At 51.4% G+C, this 21,099-nt stretch overlaps 1 protein-coding gene across 1 annotated transcript; it reads left to right on the forward strand.

Moving 5' to 3' along the window:
- Positions 1-1,968: 1,968 nt before the first annotated feature.
- NCF1 (neutrophil cytosolic factor 1) lies at positions 1,969-19,751 on the forward strand (the record flags this gene model as incomplete). Its single annotated transcript, XM_080704207.1, has 11 exons — positions 1,969-2,040; positions 9,361-9,441; positions 12,441-12,516; positions 12,615-12,771; positions 13,771-13,826; positions 15,145-15,267; positions 15,638-15,745; positions 17,181-17,298; positions 18,746-18,853; positions 19,277-19,422; positions 19,630-19,751. The coding sequence occupies 11 exons, from the start codon at positions 1,969-1,971 to the stop codon at positions 19,749-19,751; spliced, it is 1,167 nt and encodes a 388-aa protein (XP_080560333.1).
- Between the last annotated feature and the right edge of the window lie 1,348 nt (positions 19,752-21,099).

Consider the following 21,099-nt stretch of genomic DNA (forward strand, 5'->3'; position numbering starts at 1 on the left):
GCCTACATGGTTTCCAAGCTTGGGCTAAATGTCATCCCACGCTGCGTGCTTTGCGTCTCCTCCTCCCGTCCACGCTGCTTCTGGAAGGTTTGGCCACGTTCCGTGTGGCCGCGCCTGGCCACGGCTGAGTGGTGCCCTGTTCAGCCGGCCTAGTTCCTGTGGGAAGGCCCTGGACACACAAACGGAATGACCACAGGAAAGGCAGGGAGGCCGGTCCCCTCGGGGTGGGGCCAGGGACTCACAAGAGAGAGCCTTTTTATTTATCTTTAGTGTGTGTGTGTGTGTGTGTGTGTGTGTGTGTGTGTGCGCGCGCCCGCGCGCGCACGGCGTTCTGGGCATTGAACCCAGGACACACCTCCAGACCTTTTATTTTTCATTTTTTTATTTTGGTATTGGGGATTTAACCCGGAGGCATTTTGCCTCCGAGCTACACTCACAGCCCCTTTTAATTTAATTTGAAACGGAGTCTCTCTGAATTGCTGGGATCCTGTTTCAGTCCCCAAGTCCCGGATTACAGGCATGTACCACCTCACCTGGCATGATGTTTCCTCCGTGTGTATGGGGGGGGTAGGAATTGTACCAGGGGTGTTCTACTTCTGAGCTACACGTCCAGCCCTATTTTCTCATTTTGCTTTGAAATAGGGTCTCACTAAGTTGCTGAGACTGGTCTTGAACCTGAGATCCTTTTGTCTCAGCCTCCAAAGTAGGGATTACAGGTGTGCGCCATCATGGCCAGCACACCCTATGCTTCTTACATAATAAAACCAGGCCTGGATCTTGACCCAGTCACGTTGGTGATGAAACAGCCTGTCTACCCTCCCCCCGTGCCGGCCCCAGCCTTGCTCTCCAGGACCCAGGAGGGACCCAAGGCCCTCGGTGCCCCTCAGGGCTGGCCGCCTTCACCTTAGATCACGGCCTTTCAACCTTAGGTCCAGGCATGTGCATCCCAAATTGGCCCTGATTTTTCCTGATTGGGTGACAATATCCCCTGGGACCAGCAGCCAGCCTGCCTGGGTCTGTGACCTGGGAGGACCTCTAACCCCGGCCCCCAGGGATGGGCTGGGAGTCATACTTATGCCCCCACCTGCTGCTGCCCCCTCCCTCTGTGCTTCCTGACAGAGTTGCTTCCTGACTTAACAGTTGGAAACTGAGCTCTGAGGGACAATTTGCCGGGCAGGATTTGAACTCAGATCCCACTCATCGCCTGAGCCATATCTATCCCCGGGGCTGCGTGCCTCACACTTGTGCACACACTCTAGGAAGATGTTCATAAATTCATTCACTCGGTCAGCCAATGACACAGTCCCAATCCAGGTATTCACGGAGGGCTCGTTGGGTACCAGGAATCAGAGCTAATGGGATGGGACCGCGCGCCTTTGACAAGCAGGCCGAGTCTGTGCTCCGACTGCACACTTTGGTAAGAAGAAAAACCCTGTACGGAAATAAAATTGATAAACCGGTTTCTGTGGAGCACACCTGTAATCCTGGTACTTGGGAGGATGAGACAGGAGGTTCGCAGGTTTGAGGCCAGCCTCAGCAATTTAGCAAGACCCTGTTTCAAAATAAAAAATAAACCAGGCATGGTGGCGCACACTTGTAATCCCAGTACTTGGTAGGCTGAGACAGGAGGATGGTGGATTCAAAGCCAGCCTCAACAACTTAGTGGGGCCCTCTGCAACTTAGTGAGACCCTGTTTCCAAATAAGAAATAAAACCCGGCAATCCTCCTGTCTCAGCCTCCCAAATGCTGGGATTACAAACGTGCGCCACCACGCCCGGCTCACCCAGCACAAAAATTAAAAAAAACAAGAAAAAAAACTCCCCAGAAACTGAAAGGAGAAGCAAAGCCCTTTCGCGCCCTGCCTGTCCCCCGCCCCATGGGGGACAGCAGCGACTTCCTCTTTTCAACGCATTTAAGGCCCAGCCTGGGAGGGCCCTGGGGAGGTCGAGGCCGCGCCGCCGCCCAGCCATGGGGGACTCCGTCATCCGCCACATCGCCCTCCTGGGCTTCGAGAAGCGCTTTGTCCCCAGCCAGCACTACGTGAGTAGCGGGAGCCGGCGACCTGGACACGGGGAGGGCGGGCTGGGCGGGCTGGGCGCTCGGGTCCGGTGGACGTGCACCTGCCGGTACCTGTTAGGACGCTCAGAGCCAGAGCTCCCGGCCGCCCAGGGCTCCTGGCTAGGTTACAACAGGGGGAGCAGTGGCAAAGCACCGCCAAAGATGTCCCCCTCCTGCCTTGGGGCTGGGGAAGTGTCTGCCCAAACCAGCCACCCTGTCACTGGGTCCCCAACCCCAGAAAAGGGCCAGGGAGGGACTCCATTTGGTCGACTGAGGACTCTCAAGGACCATTTGGCTCTGTGTACTAAGATTCCCTCATCCTGTGCTTTCTTATTCTGGGCCCTATTTGATTTATCATTTCCAGCCAGGCGTGGTGGCGCACACTTGTAATCCCAGCACTTGGGAGGCTGAGACAGGAGGATCGCGCAGGTTGGAAGACAGCCTCTACTTAGGTTCTCAGCAGCTTAGTGAGACCCTGTTTCCAAATAAATTATAAAATAGGGCTGGGGGGTGTAGCCCGGAGGTAGAAAGCTCCTGGGTCCCACCCCCAGTACCACAAAAAAAGAAAATTATTATTTCGAAACAAGTTCTCGCTAAGTTGCTGAGGGTCATGCCAAATCGCTGAGGCTGGCCTCAAACCTGTGATTCTCCTGTCTCAGCCTCACAAGTACAGGGATTACGCGTGTGTGCCACTGTACTCAGCTCAATTGTTAACTTTGATACCTGGGTCATGGCCATGTCTTCCCAATTCTTCTATTGTCAAATTACTCTTCATCTACCAGGCGTGGCAGAAGATTAAATTCGAGGCCAGCTTCAGCAATTTAGCAAGGCCCTGTTTCAAAAGAAAAAACAAGAATCAGGCTGGGGGTATAGCTCAGAGGTAGAATGCCCCTGGGTTCATTCCTCAGTACACCCCAAAAAATTACCATTGTCCCCATTGTAATTAGTAACTAGAGAGCCTTGGAAGCTGTGAATATCCAGCTTGTCTAAAATTACTGGAACCATCCTGAAGAGTGGCTTTTTAAACCCTATCATTTCTTCTGCATGTGTTAGTTGACATTTTACTGTAAGTCTTCACAAGCCGGGCGTGGTGGCGCACGCGGGTAATCCCAGCGCTCGGGAGGCTGAGACGGGAGGATCGCGGCTCGTGGACAGCCTCAGCTACTCAGTGAGGCCCTCTGCAACTCAGTGAGACCCTGTTTCAAAATAAAGAATAAAAATAAGGCTGGGGATGTAGCTCAGAGGTAGAATGCCCTGGGTTCAATCCCTAGTACCACACACACACACAAGAACCTTCCCTTCTCCCTTATGTGTGTGTTTACTTATGTTGCTATGGCTGCTTCAGTTCCTACTTTCTTCAGTGGGGTGTAACCCCTTGCTATCATTACAGTGGTCCCCTTAATCTGTGGGGGATGGCTCCCAAGACCCAGTGGGCACCTGAAACTTGGGATGGTGCCAAACCCTAGATAACCTATTTTCCCCATGCATACCTACCAGATAAAATTTAACTTATTAGGCTCAGTAATAAAATAGAACAAATAGCCAGGCGTGGTGGCGCACGCTTGTCATCCCAGCATTTGGGAGGCTGAGACCGGAGGATCGCGGTTCGCGGACAGCCTCAGCTACTAAGTGAGGCCCTCTGCAACTCAGTGAGACCCAGTTTCAAAATTAAAAAAAATTAAAAAATATAAAAAATAAAATAGAACAAATATAGCAATATAGTATAATAAAAGCTATGTGAATATGGTATCGGTCTCTGTCACTCTGTTTCTGTGTGTGTGTGTGTGTGTGTGTGTGTGTGTGTGTGTGTGTGTGTGTGTGTTTATACAAAGCCAGGCATGGGGGCACACACTTGTAATCCCAGTACTTGGGAGGCTGAGACAGAAGGATTGCAGGTTCAAGGCCAGCCTCAGCAACTTAGTGAGACCCTGTCTCCAAATACAAAAAAATTAAAAGGGATAGGGCGTGTAGCTTGAAGGCAGAAGACTCTTGGGCTTAATACACAGCACCAAAGAAAAAAATAAAAGTATTTTATTATCACCCCTTGGGATGACGTGAGGGAGGACGCAGCCCACGGCATGAGAGGAAGTGAGGTGCATGAGGCGGGCATTGTGAAGGAGTGCCAGGCTGCCAAGTAAGGGTTACTTGAACCTAAGCACAGCCACACCAGGACAGTCGAGCCGATAACCAAGATTATTACTAGGGGAGCGCGGGGCGGGCGGCATATACAACATGGACACGTTGGACAAAGTGACGACCAATCCCGGGCGAGGCAGACAGGGGTGATGTGAGGTTTCGCTACACTTCTGAGAACGGCATCAACTAAAAATGTCTGACTTATTTCTGGAAATTTCCATTTTATATTTTGGGACTGGGGTTGACTGGGGTTAATGAGATAGGGAAAAGAGAACCTGGGATATGTGGGGGCTGCGGTATCGTCTTGCAGCTCAGGTTCTTCCAGATTTGGCCAGCTGGGGCTCCGAGGAGCTGGCTCCTCTGCCCTTTTGACAGCATCTCACCGTCCTTCCTGCCAGTCCTGACTTTCTGGCACGAGGTGCCCCAGGCTCATCCTGGCCAGCCCGGCCCCGCCTAGGACACACCCATTTTCCCAAGGATTCCCGGCTCTTTGTGGCAGGGACATTAGAGCCCAAGATCTGGAAGCGAGGTGTGCCAGTCGCTAGTGAGATGGTATCGCTGTGTTCTTTCAGTGGGTGGACGAGGCAGAGAGAATTGCATACAATTCCTGCTTTCTCTATCTTTTTCTTTTATCTTTTCGTTTTTTTTATTTTATCTTTTGGCAGTACTGGGGATGGAACCCAGGAACATTCTACCTCTGTGCTACACCCCCTGCCCTATTTTTTATTCTTTATTTTGAAATAGGGTCCCACTGAGTTACAAAGGGCCTCACTAAGTAGTAGCTGAGGCTGTCTGTGAACCGTGATCCTCCTGTCTCAGCCTCCCCAATGCTGGGATTACAAGGGCGCACCACCACACTTGACTGTCAAATACATTTAAAATTTTTAAATTTAAAATTAAAACAGAGTCGGGCGTGGTGGCACAAGCTTGTAATCCCAGCATTTGGGAGGCTGAGACAGGAGGATCCCAGCCTCAGCTACGTAGTAATGTCCTCTGCAACTCAGTGAGACCCTGTTTCAAAATAAAGAATTGAAAATAGGGCTGGGGGAAGCTGGGCGTGGTGGCACACACTTGTAATCCCAGCGCTTGGGAGGCTGAGACAGGAGGATCGCACAGGTTCAAAGCCAGCCTCAGCTACTTAGTGAGACCCTGTTTCCAAATAAAGTATAAAATAGGTCTGGGAGTATAGCCAAAAGGTAGAAAAGCCTCTGGGTTCCACCCCCAGTACCACAAAATAAAAGAGAAAGAAAGGAAGGAAAGAAAGAAAGAGAGAGAGAGAGGAATGGAGGGAGGAAGGAAGGAAGGAAGGAAGGAAGGAAGGAAGGAAGGAAGGAAGTCTTTCTAGGTTGCTAAGAGTCTGGCTATGTTGCTGCAACTGACTTCAAACCTCCTATCTCGGCCTCCCCTGTACTGGAATTACAGGTATATACCACTATGCCCGATTTATGTTATTTTCCCCCCTCGGGATTGAGCCCAGGGGTATTCTGCCTCTGAGCTACACCCCCAGCCCTATTTTATTTTATTTTTATTTGAAATAGGTTCTTGTTAGTTTTAGGAGAAGCTCACTACTTGCTGCGGCTGTCCTTGAACCTGCAGTCCTCCTGTTTCAGCCTCTCAAGTACTGGAATTACAGGCATGTGCCACCATGCCCAGCTTTATTCTTTATTTTGAACCAGGGTCTCACTAAATTGTGGAGGGCCTCACGAAGTAGCTGAGGCCGGCTGAGAACCTGGGATCCTCCTGTCTCAGCCTCCCAAATACTAGGATTACAAGTGTGCACCACTGCCGGGCGTGATGGCGCACGCTTGTAATCCCCGCGCTTGGGAGGCTGAGACAGGTGGATCGCGCAGGTTTGAAGCCAGCCTCAGCTACTTAGTGAGGCTTTCGGAACATAGTGAGACCCTGTTTCCAAATAAAGTCTAAAAAATAGGTCTGGGAGTATAGCCTGGAGGTAGAAAGTCCCCTGGGTTCCACCCCCAGTACTGCCAAAAAAAAAAAAAAAAAAAAAGTGTGCACCACTGTACCTGGTTTGAATGTAATCCCAGCATTTGGGAGGCTGAGACCGGAGGATCGCGGTTCACGGACAGCCTCAGCTACTTCGTGAGGCCCTCTGCAACTCAGTGAGACCCTGTCTCAAAATAAATAACAAAAAGTAGGGCTGGGAGTATAGCTCATAGGTAGAATGTCCCTGGGTTTAATTCTCAGTACCACAAAATAAATAAATAAATAAATAAATGCTTTATTGAGATATAATCCACATATCATACAATTCACTATGTAAAACACACTATTCCATGTATTTTTAAGTTTTTTACTAAACATCGAATCCAGGAGTATTCTACCTCTGAGCTACACCTCCAGTCCTATTCTATTTATTTATTTTTAATTTTTTTGTGGTATTGGGACTTGAACCCAAGTCATTCTACCTATGAGCTACACACCCACCCCTATTTTTTATTCTTTATTTTGAAACAGTGCCTTACTGAGTTGAAAAGGGCCTCACTAAGTGGCTGAAGCTGTCTGCGAACCGCGATCCTCCTGTCCCAACCTCCTAAATGCTGGGATTACCATGCCAGGCTCCAGCCCCTTTTTTTTTTTTTTTTTTGGCGGGTCTTGGGATGGAACCCAGGGGCAGGGGCATTTGACCTCCGAGCTACACCCCCTGCCCTATTTTTTTTTCCTTTATTTTGAAACCAGGTCTCACTGAGTTGCAGAGGACCTCACTAAGTAGCTGAGGCTGCCCGCGAACCGCGATCCTCCGCTCTCAGCCTCCCGAATGCTGGGATTACAAGCATGTACTACCACGCCTGACTGCTCCAGCCCAATTTTTTATTCTTTATTTTATTTTATTTTTGTGGCACTGGGAATGGAACCCAGGGTCATTCTACCTTCCAGCTGCAACCCCGGCCCTATTTTTTATTCTTTACTTTGAAACAGGGTCTCACTGATTTGCAAAGGGCCTCACTAAGTAGCTGAGGCTGAGGCTGTCCTTAAACCGCAATCCTTCTGTCTCAGCCTCCCAAATGCGGAGATTACGAGTGTACGCCACCAGGGTCAGCTCTATTTTTTATTTGGAAACAGGATCTCACTAAGCTGCAGAGAGCTTCACTAAGTAGCTGAGGCTGGCCTCGAAATTGGGATCTTCCTTTCTCAGCCTCTCAAGTGCTAGGATTTAAGTGTGTGCCACCTATTTTTTTTTAACAGTCTCACTGAGTTGGGAAGGGCCTGACTAAATTGCTGGCGCTGGCCTCAAATCTGTCATCCTCCTGACTCAGCCTCCAAAATACTGGGATTAAGCCGGGTGTGGTGGCGCACGCTTGTAATCCCTGCTCTTGGGAGGCTGAGACAAGAGTATTGCACAGGTTCAAAGCCAGCCTCGGCTACTTAGTGAGGCTCTCAACAACTTAGTGAGACCCTGTTTCCAAATAAAGTATAAAATAGGTCTGGGGGTATAGCCTGGAGGTAGAAAGCTCCTGGGTTTCAACCCCAGTACCACAAAAAAAAAAAAAAAATACTGGGATTATGCATGTATTACCATGCTCAGCTCAATTGAGTAGTTTTAATTATATTCAGAGTTGTACAACCATCACCAAATATAACTTTAGACCATTGTTATCACTCCTTCTTCCAAAACAAATATGCACCTATTAGTAGCCTTGCCCCCTCCCTTACCCCCACTCTATAGCCCTGACAACCGCTAACCTGCTTTCCGTCCCTATAGATCTGTCCTGGACATTCCATATAAACAGAATAGGACAGCATCACACCCAGTGCCTGCACTGTTCAAGCCCAGCCGTTTCCTTATCTTCCCTGTGACACCCATGCCAACCTTAGGAGTGAGGTCCTACTTTTATCTCCAATTTATGGATGAAGAAATTGAGTTAATTTGAGAGATGCTGTACTAGTCCTTTTTCAGTGCTATAATGAAATACCTGGGGTTGGGTACTTGTAAAGAAGAAAGGTTTATTTATTTATTTTTTGGTTTTTTGGTTTTTTGGGGTTTGGGGTTTGTTTTTTTTTTTGTACTGGGGGTGGAACCCAGAGGCTTTCTACCTCCAGGCTATACTCCCAGACCTTTTTTATATTTTATTTGGAAACAGGGTCTCACTAAGTTGCTGAAAGCTTCACTCAGTAGCTGAGGCTGGCTTTGAACCTGTGCGATCCTCCTGCCTCAGCCTCCCAAGTGCGGGGATTACAAGCGTGCGCCACCACGCCCGGCTAAGAAAGGTTTAAAGCCAGGCTTGGTGGTGCAACCTGTAATCCCAGTACTTGGGAGGCTGAGGCACGAGAATCATAGGTTTGAAGCCAGTCTCAGCAACTTAGTGAGGCTGGCATCAACTTGGCAGGACTTTGTTTCCAACAGAAAACTGAAATAGGCTTAGTATAGCTCAGAGGGTAGAATGAGTTCTATCCCTAGCACTGCGCATGCGCGCATGTGAGCGGGCACACACACACAAATAAGAGAGAGAGAGAGAGGAGAGAGAGATTATGGCAGTAAACTGGGCATGGTGGCGCACGCTTGTAATCCCAGCATTCGGGAGGCTGAGACAGGAGGATCGTGGTTCCCAGACAGCCTCAGCTACTTAGTGAGGTCCTTTTCAACTTAATGAGACCATGTTTCAAAATAAAGAATAAAAATTAGGGCTGGTTGTGTAGCTCAGAGGTAGAATGCCCTGTGTTTGATTCCCAGCACCAAAAAAAAAAAAAGAAAAGAAAAGAAAAGAAATTATGCCAGTATAGAAGTCAAAGAACGCTCTTAAACTTGAAGAACTAACCATGGATCCCAGGAGAACTACTTTAATCCCTTCCGAGGGCAGCACCCCCAATGACATAAATGCCTCCCGCTAAGCCCCGCCTTTTAAAGGTCCCACCACCTCTTAACATTGCCACACCGGAGACAAGGCATCTTAAACACGATCCCTTAGGGGCATGCACCACTTCCAAACCAGAGCTGGAGCTGACCAGCTTGCCCTTGGTCCCAAAGCTGGTGAGAGGCAGCTCCTGAGCGCACGAGGCTTGTGCCCTCTTTGTGGCCTCGACTGCCCCAAGGAGCTCCCTCACCTCCACCCTCCAGGCTTTGGCCAGGGACTGGTGGGCAGGCTGGTGACCAGTCAGAACCCCCTGGAAGCTGAATGAGCCCCCCCCCCCCGCCTTTATTCCCCACAGGTGTACATGTTCCTGGTGAAGTGGCAGGACCTGTCCGAGAAGGTAGTCTACCGGCGGTTCACGGAGATCTATGAGTTCCATGTGAGTGTTGGGGTCGGGGAGAAACACCATCCCAGCTCCGGCTCTGTCTGGGGAGGAGCCGAGCTCAGGTCAGGGGAAGCATGAAGCCCAGAGACCCCCAGACCACAGTCAAGGGGCACTGTTGTTTTTTTTTTGTTTTTTTGGGTTTTTTTTTTGGTTTTTTTTTGGTGCTGGGGATGGAATCAGGGGCCTTCTGTTTTCTAGTTATGCCCTCCTCAGCTCTATTTTATTATTTTATTTTGAAAAAGTTGCAGAGGGCCTAAGTTGCTAAAGGCTGGAAGGGGACACTTTTTTTTTTTTTTTTTTTTTTTTTTTTTGTAGTACTGGGGATGGAACCCAGGGCCATTCTACCTCTGAGCTACACTCCCAGCCCTATTTTTTATTCTTTATTTTGAAACAGGGTCTAAGTTGAAAAGAATCTCACTAAGCTGCTGAGCCTGGCCACAAACCTGCAATCCTCCTGTCTTTTCCTTCCAGGTTCTGAGATTACAAGCATGTGCCACCATGCCTGGCTTTTTTTTTTTTTTTTTTTTGTGGTACTGGGGATGAAACTCTTCTATCTCCAGGCTACACTCCCAGATATATGTGTATATGTGTGTGTGTGTATATATATATATATATATATATATATATATATATATATATATATATAATTTATTTTGGTGGTACTGGGGTTCCTGGAAGCCCTTCTACCTCTGGGCTATACTCCCAGACCTATTTTTACATTTTTTTTTTAAACAGGGGTCTCCTAAGCCAGCGCACGCGGCTGGCTTCAAACCTGCGCGATCCTCCTGTCTCTGCCTCCCAAGCGCGGGGATTACAAGCGTGCGTCACCATGCCTGGCCTATTTTATATTTTATTTGGAAACAGGGTCTTTCAAGCCAGCAAGGCTGGCTTCGAACCTAAGCGATCATCCTGTTTCTGCCTCCCAAGCGTGGGGATTACAAGTGTGTGCCACCACACCCAGCTCATGCCTGGCTTTTTATTTATTTATTTTTGTGGAAATGGAACCCAGGGGATTCTACCTTCGAGCCATAGCCCTGCCCTGTTTCTTATTCTTTATTTTGAAACAGGGTCTCACTGAGTTGCAAAGGTCCTCACTAAGTAGTTGAGGCTGTCTGCTAACCTGGATCCTCCTGTCTCTGCTTCCCAAATGCTAGGATTACAAGTGTGCACCACCACGCTCAGCTAGGGGACACTTTTTAAATTTAAAAAAGTTTTACTGCTGGGCATGGTAACACACACCTGTAAGTAATCTCAGTACTTGGGAAGGCTGAGACAGGAGAATTCCAAGTTCATGGCTAGCATGTGGCAACTTAGTGAGACTCTGTTTCAAAATAAAAAATTAAATAATCTGGGCATGGAGACACATGTTTGTAATCCCAGTACTTGGGAGGTCAGGACAGGAGGACAGTCTTAGGAGGGCAGCCTCAGCTACTTAGTGAGGTCCTCTGCAACTCAGTGAGACACTGTTTCAAAATAAAGAATAAAAAATAGAGACTGGGGGTGTAGCTCAGAGGTAGAATGCCCCTGGGTTCCATCCCCAGTACCTACCGCAAAAAAAAAAAAAAAAAAAAAAAAAAAATTTAAATAGAGCTGGGGGTGTAACTTGGAGGTAGAACACTCCTGGGTTAAATTTCAGTACTAAAAAAAGAAAAAGAAGAAGAAGAAGAAGAAGAAGAAGAAGAAGAAGAAGAAGAAGAAGAAGAAGAAGAAGAAGATCCTTTGGAGCTGGGCATGGTAGCACTCACCTGTAATCCAATGCTTGGGAGGTTAAGACAAGAGGATCTCAGGTTCATGGCTAGCCTCTGCGACTTAGTGAGAACCTGTTTCAAAATAAGAAAACTAAAGCCGGGCGTGGTAGTGCACACTTGTAATCCAGCATTCGGGAGGCTGAGACAGCAGCATGGCGGTGTGCAGACAGCCTCAGCTACTTAGTGAGGCCCTCTGCAACTCAGTGAGACTCTGTTTCAAAATAAAGAATAAAAAAAGGGCTGAGGGTGTAGGTCGGAGGTAGAATGTCCCTGGGTTCCATCCCTAGTACTGAGAAAGAAAGAGAGAGAGAGAGAGAGAGAGAGAGAGAGAGAGAGAGAGAGAGAGAGAGAGAGAGAAGGGAGGGAGGGAGGGAGGAAGGAAGGAAAACTAAAAGGGCTGGGGGTAAAGCTTAGTGGGTAGAATGCCCCAGGTTCAATCCCTAGTAACCGCCACACACACACAGAAAAGCCTCCGGCCTCCCCAGTCGAGGACAGACAAAGGTGGAAGGAAGACAGGGAAGGTTGTTGTGACCAGGCCTGGTGGTGGCTTTCATCAGGGTGGTGCTCAGATTCTGGAGAGATCTGGGTCTTTTCTGGTGACTTGGATGAGGGGTGGGAGAGGAAGATGAGCTGAGAATGCCTTGGGGTTTCCTGCCCAGGATTAGGGAGGTGTTCAGGTTGTTTCCAATGCTGGAGTTGTGTGTGTGTGTGTGTGTGTGTGTGTGTGTGTGTGTGTGTGTGTGTGTTAGTGGGGATTGAATCCAGAGGCATTCTACCTTCGAGCTATACCCCCTAGCCCGATTTTATTTCTTTTTTCTTCTTTCTTTTTTTTTCTGGTGGTACTGAGGGAGGAACCCAGGTGCCTTCTACCTCCGGGTTATACTCCCAGACCTGTTTTATACTTTATTTGGAAACAGGGTCTCACTAAGTTGCTGAGAGCCTCAGTAAGTAGCTGAGGCTGGCTTCGAACCTGTGCGATCCTCCTGTCTCAGCTTCCCAAGCGCTGGGATTATGAATGTGTGCTACCAAGTCCAGCCCGATTTTATTTCTTATTGGGAAACAGGGTCTCACTAAGTTGATGGGAGTCTCACTACTTGCTGAGGCTGTCTTCAAACCTGTGATCCTCCTGTCTCAGTCTCTTAAGTACAGAGATTACAGGTGTGTGCCACAGCCCCTGGCTTTCCAGTGCTGTTTTCAATGCTGTATTGAACATTCCTTCAAGTCTTCTTTTCTTTCTGTATCTAGAAAATGTTAAAAGAAATGTTTCCCATCGAGGCAGGAGAAATCAACCCGGAGGACAGGATCATCCCCCGCCTCCCAGGTGCGGGTCTGGTCGGGCAGCCCCGCTGCACTCCACGCCCTGACTTGCCCTGGGCTTGTGCTCACGGCCTGTCTGGTGTCTTGTCCCCTGCTACTCAGCTCCCAGGTGGTTTGACGGGCAGCGAGCCGCCGAGAGCCGCCAGGGCACGCTTACCGAGTACTGCAGCGCGCTCATGGGGCTGCCCGCCAAGATCTCCCGCTGCCCTCACCTCCTGGACTTCTTCAAGGTGCGCCCTGACGACCCCACGGACAGCCAGTGAGTGGTCAGGCCTCCTCCTCTGGGTTCCACTGGGGGTGGAACCCAGAGGCTTTCTACCTCCGGGCTATACTCCCAGACCTATTTTATATTTTATTTGGAAACAGGGTCTCACTAAGTAGCTGAGGCTGGCTTTGAACCTGTGCAATCCTCCTGTCTCAGCCTCCCAAGTGCAGGGATTACAAGCGTGCGCCACCACGCCCGGCAGAGGCAGGGTTCTAACTCTGGGCTATGAGACTCAGCCACATCTCTACCAGGACTCCTCCCAGCCTCCTGATGCTAAGGGAAGCGCCCTGGGCTGTGGGTCCAAAGTCCTGGATCCTCATCCTGACCCTGCAAGGGCCTGGAGCCGGTCCCCACCACCTCTGCAGGTTCCCCACCTGTGACAGGTGGTGTGGACCAGAGGCAGACATGAGATGTGTAACCGCGTGGGCTCACCTCTGGGTCTCTTTTGGAGGACACGGGGCTGGTGCCTTTGCTAAATGCTGAGTAGGTCTGGGGGTTTCCTGTACCCAGGGCCCTGAGTGAGCACATCTGAAAGGCAGAGTGAGTTCCAGCAGGCTAGGGGTGGGGGGGGGTCCCTATTTCAGTCCCTCTCTGGTCACCAAAGCTCAGGGACAGACCTGGAGGACAGGTCTACCCCTCACCAGAGACACCAGGCTGCCCAGACAGAGCCAAAGAGCATCGCCCTGGCCTGTACTTACTGACCTCGAGCCCTCGAACACCCCTGGTCACAGGGCGACTCCCAGGGCCTGGATGCAGTGGTAGGCATGCTCTGTCCAGGCTCTGGCCAAAGGGGCACCGTTCCCAGCGGGCACCTGACTTCTGGAAGCCGGCAGAGCAGGGCCTTTGCTCCTGTCTGCAGAAGGTGCCACCTCTCTCGAATCTGCAGGAGTTCCCCGCACAGCCCTCCCTCTCGGGCTGGTCACCCCGGAGGCCTCCCTGGCACGCCCTGCAGGAAGCCGAGGGTCTGGCCCTGACCGTTGTCTCTGTCCTCAGGGTGAAGAAGCCGGAGACTTACCTGATGCCCAAAGACGGCAAGAGCAATGTGGCGGGTGAGAGGCCCACCCGGGGCGGCCGGGGTCCTGCCAGGGCAGGAGCCATTGGTGAAAGCCGCTGTGTAGGCTCTTGGTTGCCACAAAAGAGTTGGGTCTTTGGGAGTCTCCTCGCTGGTGTCCTCACACCCGCAGCTCCAGAGACCAGCACAGACTCTGGCTCCTCGCAGCCTGGGGAACATTTGTGGCTGAGTGGAAGAACAGGTTTTGGGACCCAAGGTGGCCTTCCGAGATGACACAGGAGCAGGGCAGCTTTTCGTCTTGATTTCACAGTGGTGGTTAATAATAATTCCTAGCCGGGCGTGGTGACTAACACCAGTGTAAACCCAGTACTTGGGAGGCTGAGGAAGGAGGGTCACAGGATTCAGTCCATTCTCAGCAACTTAGTAAGGCTCTCTGCACCCTAGTGAGAGCCTGTTTCAAAACAAAACGTGTGTGTGTGTGTGTGTGTGTGTGTGTGTGTGTGTGTGTGTGTGTGTTGCTGACGATTGAACCCAGGAGCATTCTACCTCCAAGCTACACTCCCAGCCCCAAATTTTTTATTCTTTCTTTTTTTTTTTTTTTTTTTTTTTGCAGGTCTGGGGATGAAACCCAGGGGCATTCAACCCCCGAGCTACACCCCTGCCCTATTTTTTATTCTTTATTTTGAAACAGGGTCTCACTGAGTCACAAAGGGCCCAAGTAGCTGAGGCTGTCTGAGAACCATGATCCTCCTGTTTCAGCCTCCCGAATGCTGGGATTACAAGCGAGCACACCACACCTGGCTCAAAAGTTTTATGGGTGATGAGGAGTCAGGCATACTGGCGTATGACCACAGTCCCAGTACTTGAGAGGCTGAGCCAGGGCTCAGACAGCATGGAGACCCCCGGCTGGCCCCCCAGCAGGGCACGCGGAGGTGCACGGTCCCCGCCGGAGGGTGGGGAGGCTTGATGGAGCGCATAAGCCGCATCAGCACCCACTGGTGCTGGCTGAAATTGCAAACTGAGGTCCCCACACTTACTGGGTCAGGGTCTGCAGTTCAGCAAGGTCCCCGGTACTCAGGTGCAGTGAATGGTGGGGAAGCCCGCTCCAGGCTGCTTGCTGACCTTGGGGTGAGAAGCAGGGCCTGGGTGAACTGATTTGGAAGTTGGCAGGTGCTCAGGGCTGCAGGGCTGCAAAGACCAACAGTTTTTGCCAATACCCCTTGCAGAGTGGGTTCACCCCTTGCCCCCTGCCCTGTCCCCGCCCCGTGAGCTTGGAGCTGGGTGGAGCCGTGCCAGGGCCTGCTCTGGTAGCCTGTTCCTTCATGCCCACCCACCCTGGCCTCCCTCTGCTGCAGATATCACCGGGCCCATCATCCTGCAGACCTACCGCGCCATCGCGGACTACGAGAAGACCTCGGGCTCCGAGATGGCGGTGGCCACGGGCGACGTGGTGGACGTGGTGGAGAAGAGCGAGAGTGGTTAGGCGTCCCTCTTGCTTTGGGCCTTACTTCCCTGGTGTTGGGGTCCCACAGCCGCACCCCCTCCCAAGCCAGGGCTCAGGCAGCATGGAGACCCCCGCTGCCCCCCAGCAGGGCAAGCGGAGGTGCACGTTCCCTGCCGGAGGGTGGAGCCTGCACGCTTCATCTGGGTGGACCACGCGCAGCTGCTAAGAAAGGGGCTCAGCGCTGCCCCCCCCCCCAGCCTGTCTGTACGGGTGGAGGATATCGCGGCCGCGGGGGGGGGGGGGGAACACTGCTGAATCTGCCGGTGAGTCTCCGTCCTCACCACTCTCCCCTCGTCCTCACCACCCTCCCCTCGTCCTCACCACCCTCCCCTTGCCCGGCACAGGCTGGTGGTTCTGCCAAATGAAGGCCAAGCGCGGCTGGGTCCCCGCGTCCTTCCTGGAGCCCTTGGACAGTCCGGATGAGGCCGAGGACCCGGAGCCCAACTATGCAGGTGACCCCCTCCTCCAAGCCGCGGGAGCGTGGGAGGAAGGGGCGTGGGGGGCCGGGGTATGGGGAAGCCAGGGTGACTGACTGCTTTGGAGTCTGGCCTGGTTGCCGGCCTGGCAGAGGGGAAGTGGGGGCGGAGCTCAAGGGGGTCCTGACACCCTTGATCTGGACAGGGGAGCAGGAGGTGGGGCGGAGGGCGGGGCGGGGAGCAGGCCGGCCTGGGAAGGACCTGAGGTTCAGGAGGAAAGGCTGCCTGGAGGTGGCATCGCACCGACCAGCCCGGGAAAGCCACCAGCTTGGGACCAACGGGGCCTGCACCGGGCTTGATAGCAGTTAGGCTTGGGGTTGGCATGTTCATTCATTCATTCATTCATTCATTCATTCATTCATTCATTCAGGACCTGAGGACGGAACCCAGGAGCATCCTACCTCTGAGCTACACCACTAGCCCTGTTTATTCTTTATTTTGACAGGGTCACACTGAGTTGCAAAGGGCCTAAGTAGTAGCTGAGGCTGTCTGTGAACCGCCATCCTCCTGTCTCAACCTCCCAAAGGCTGGGATTAACACCACCATGCCAGGCTTCCGATTTTCTTTTTCTTTTCTTTTTTTCTTTTTTCTTTTTTTTATTTTGTGGTACCGGGGATGAAACCCAGGGGCTTTCTACCTCCAGGCTACACTCCTAGACCTATTTTATATTTTATTTGGAAACCGTCTCACTAGGTTGTTGAGAGCCTCACTAAGCAACTGAGGCTGGCTTCAAACCTGAGCAGTCCTCCTTGTCTTAGCCTCCCAAGTGCTGGGATTACACGCGTGAGCCACCAGCCCTGGGTCCGGGCGTGGTAGTGCACGCTTGTAATCCTGGTATCCTGGAGGCTGAGACCAAAGGATCGCAATTCGCAGATAGCCTCAGCTACTTAGTGAGGCCCTCCGCAACTTAGTGAGACCTGGTTTCAAACTAAAGAATAAAAAATAGGGCAGAGGGTATAGCTCGCAGGTCAAATGCCCCTGGGTTCCATCCCCAGACCCAGAAAAAATAAAATAAAATAAATAAACAAAATAAATAGGAAGCCAGGCATGGCGGTGCATGCTTATAATCCCAGCATTTGGGAGGCTAAGACAGAAGGATCACAGTTCACGGTCAGCCTCATCTACTTAGGCCCTTTGCAACTCAGTGAGACCCTGTTTCAAAATAAAGAATAAAAAATAGGGCAGTGGGTGTAACTCAGAGATTGAATGCCCCTGGGTTCCATCCCCAGTACCGCTTAATAAATAAATAAATAGTAAAATAAAATAAATAGGAGCGGGGGAGGGGGGCCCTAGCCTCAGGGCAGGGTCTGGGCAGCTGGAGGACCCTGCGGTCCAGAGAGGAGAGTAGAGGTATTGAGCCCCATGCTGGGCAGACCCTCACACCATGCCCTCTGCCCCTGATGTGGACCAGGTGAGGCCTACGTTACCATCAAAGCCTACACAGCTGTGGAGGAGGACGAGGTGTCCCTGGCCCAGGGTGAGACCATCGAGGTCATTCATAAGCTTCTGGACGGCTGGTGGGTCATCAGGTAGGCAAGCTCCTCCCCCACCTGCTGTGCCCAGCCTGGCCTGGGCAGACCCCACTTGGACTCTGGGGTGTCTTGGCTGTGTGACCCTGGGTGAGCCACTGTACTAATCTGGGCTCAGTTTCCATCTCTGTGGTAGGGGAGGAGGAGTGATGGGCTCACCTTGTGTGTTTCATGGGGTTTCATGTCCTGGTCTAAGTGGGTACAGTTTCCACCTTTTGATTTAGGGTCTCTTCCTGGCTAGTTCTAGTCCTTGTCTAGCAACAGAACTAATATGAATCATTACATGTGATCATGGCACAACAGACAGCATCATCTCTTTCCCTTTGAAAATTTTTATTGCAATTCCCATATGTTTATTCCTCCAAATGAATATCAGAGTACGAGATTCTTTTTCTTTTTTTCTTTCTGGTTCTGGGGAAAACAGAATCCTGGAGCCAGGGGCCTCCCGGGCCCTTGCCAATGTTCTCAGAGCCCTGGTACACGGGCCAGCCTGTGCTCTTTTTCCAAGGCTGTGACCACAACACACACTCAGACTGGCTGGGCTGGGGGCTTTGAGGCAGCGTCTCAGACCCGCATTCAGTTATCAGACCCAGGGTTGCATACACCCCAGGAATCTTCTTGTGGTTCTTCAGCCAGTCAAGAAGAATTAGGGTTTTACCTTGTGACCTTTGTATTATGCAAAAAACCCTTTTCTCTTTCAAATATAGTTTTGAAAATGGAAAGAGAAAACCATTTTCAACAAATGCTACTGGAACAACTATTCAAATTGAGAAACAAAACTAAAAACCAGAAAAAAAAATTCTAGTACTCTGAAAAAAAATTGAATACTCTAGAAAACCCTGGATCCCTACCTCACATTATACACACTTATTGAGGGTGAGCCACAGGTTTTGCCCTTAAAGCTTTGGTAGAAAGCAGAGAACTTGGGCCGGGAGGGGTGGCGCAAGTTTGTAATCCCAGTATTAGGGAGGCGGAGACCCCAGGGTGGTTAGCCAACAGCCTCAGTTACTTAGTGAGGCCCTTCACAACTCAGTGAGACCCTGTTTTAAAAAATATAAAGACTAAAAAATATTACTGGGAGTGTAGCTTGGAGGTAAAATGCCCTTGGGTTCCATTCCCAGTACCGCACCAAAAAAAAAAAAAAAAAGAAAAAAGAAAAAAGAAAGCAGAGAACTTGGTGACTTAATTAGAACACTTTCATAGGCAGTGATGATAAAAGAAAAAACTGACAAATATAATCTTGCAGATATCTTACAGCCAACAGGGTTGGATCTGCTCACCTCCTCTCTCTGCCCAGGCTTTGAAAAGAGAGCTGGGAGGGGCCTGCATTGGTACAGACGAGGATCTAGTTGTTTGCAACCTCTTAGCCTGCCTCGACCCCCCAGCTGTCCAGTAGCCCTGAAGCCCCCAGCTCTGCCGAGCCTCAGAGAGGCTGCCTCTGTTGCAGGAAGGAGGACGTCACGGGCTACTTTCCATCCATGTATCTGCAGAAGTCAGGGCAGGACGTGGCTCAAGCCCAACGCCAGATCAAAGGCAGAGGGGCGCCGCCGCGCAGGTGAGCCAGGCTCCAGCGCTGCAGGCCCTGGATTGGTAATGTGGGGCTGGACCTGCACCTCTGCTGGATGGCGATGCTGGGTCGGGGCAGGACTTACGGGGACGAGCGGTAGAGGCGAAGTTGCCCAAACTCAGGGTCCTTGGGCATGGTCGGCGAACTGGGGAAATCTCAAAGGGCTTCCTGGGGAAGGCCAGCGAGGGCCAGGGGCCTGGCCTTGGGCCCGGCGCCATTGCAGGGGTGTGTGCCGGTGAAGGGGCAGATGTGTCTCGCCTCGCCCAGGTCCTACTGTACGTGTTCCCAGCCCGCTCCCCTCTTCCTCTGGTCAGTCTTTGGACACCAGGGGTGGCCACTTGAGTCCTGGTGACCAGGATGCGGGTGCATCAGGGTTTGGGACATGATGACACCCCGGTTCAACTGGTCCAGGTCGACCATCCGCAACGCGAACAGCATCCACCAGCGGTCGCGGAAGCGCCTCAGCCAGGACACCTATCGCCGCAACAGTGTCCGTTTCCTGCAACAGCGTCGCCGCCTGCAGCGGCCGGAGCCGCAGACTGCAGAGGGCCCCCGGAGTGAGCGCAGCCTCCAGCCCCGCGAGCTCGGGGGCGGGGCCGGGGGCGGGGCCACAGGGAGGCGTGGGCGCAGCAGGGAGGGGGCGGGGTCAGCGGGAGAGGCAGGACTGCCAGGCTGGGCCCGGGGCTGTGGGGCGGAGCTTAGGACGGAGAGGCGGGGCCAGAGGGCGCGGCGGGGCGGGGCCTCTGACTCACCTCCACCCGCAGAGGAGAAATCACCCACCCAGAGTGCAAAGCCGCAGCCCGCAGTGCCCCCGCGACCCAGCGCCGACCTCATCCTGCACCGCTGCAGCGAAAGCACCAAGCGGAAGCTGGCGTCTGCTGTCTAAGACTGGGCGCTGCCCCAGATGGCGCCTGGGTCCTATCCCTGTATATACGTGTGTACAGCCTCGTGTTTGGAGCCCGAGGGCACTCCCGGGCTCCTGCTTCATGTGACTATCTGCCATCTTGAATAAGTGTTGCCTAGAGTGGACAGAGACTCTGCGGAGAGCCAGGGCGGGCTGGCCTCCACCTCGGGGGTATTTTAGAATAAGGACAGGGCAATGAGCTCAGCTGGCTGGAATTTTCAGGAGCTGAGGTCCAGTTGCATACCAACAGATTTGCAGAAGGCCAAGTACAAGAGGAACTTCTACACCCTCGCCGACATTTTGCTGGGACAGAAACCATTCAGCTCTAACTCTAGTCCCACTGCAGAAAAGTCCTTGTTGGATGCAGACCTCTTTTAACAGAAGATAGGTTGTGGTCCAGAGAGAGACACGACTATGTAGCTGGGACCAAAAAAAAAAAAAGTGATTTAGGAAGGGAGAATCTTCTAATTAATTATCCACTGAGAACCTGTCCCAGTCAGGAGATTGTAACAGAAGCTCTGGGTCTTTTCCAAAATGCAACAAAAGCAGAGCTTTCTCCCAAATGATGCCATGTGCAGCCGCAGCTCTTGAAAAAAAAAAAAAAAGCTGCTTGCTGTGAAGGTCATGGTGGCTTGGAAGGCTGCTTCTCCAGAGCAGCAGCTATTCGTGAGGGTGGGCAAGGCTGGGCCTCCTAGAAGGAGAGAACATTGACAAGGGGACAGGCGCTTCTCCAGAGAATAATTTTGCTATTAAAAGATTGCGAGAGGCCTTGACAAAACCACTGGCTTTCACAGGAACTCTTAACTGGTTAGGGAATTTGCTGGAAAAGTCCAACGTCAAGGGTTTTATCACACAAAGCTGTGGAAAAGTATCAGCTATGCCCCTCTGCGTGTTCAGTTGCACTTATAACCTGTTTATTAAATAAAGTATGATAAAATATTTACTTTCATCACTTTTAGGTATTTTATTTTTTATTATTTATTTATTTATTTGCGGTACTGTGGATGGAACCCAGGGGCATTCTACCTCCGAGCTACACCCCCAGTCCTATTTTTTAGTCTATATTTTAATTAATTAGTTTATTTATTTAGTGGTACTGGGAATGGAACCCAGGGGCATTCTATCTCTGAGCTATACCCCTAACCCTATTTTTTTTTTTTTTTTGTGGTACTGGGTGTAAGATTGAATGAGCGTGTGTGTCCCCAGTCGCATCGAGACACGCGGAGAATCCATAGCAGATATTATGAATGCCTTTATTCGTGGGAGATCGGCCTCCAGCCCCCGCGTGGCCGCGGGGGCTGGTGGCGGGGGAGAGCGTGCGTCCCTCCCT

The sequence above is a fragment of the Muscardinus avellanarius genome (assembly GCF_963383645.1).
Source record: "Muscardinus avellanarius genome assembly, chromosome: 10".
Taxonomy (NCBI): domain Eukaryota; kingdom Metazoa; phylum Chordata; class Mammalia; order Rodentia; family Gliridae; genus Muscardinus; species Muscardinus avellanarius.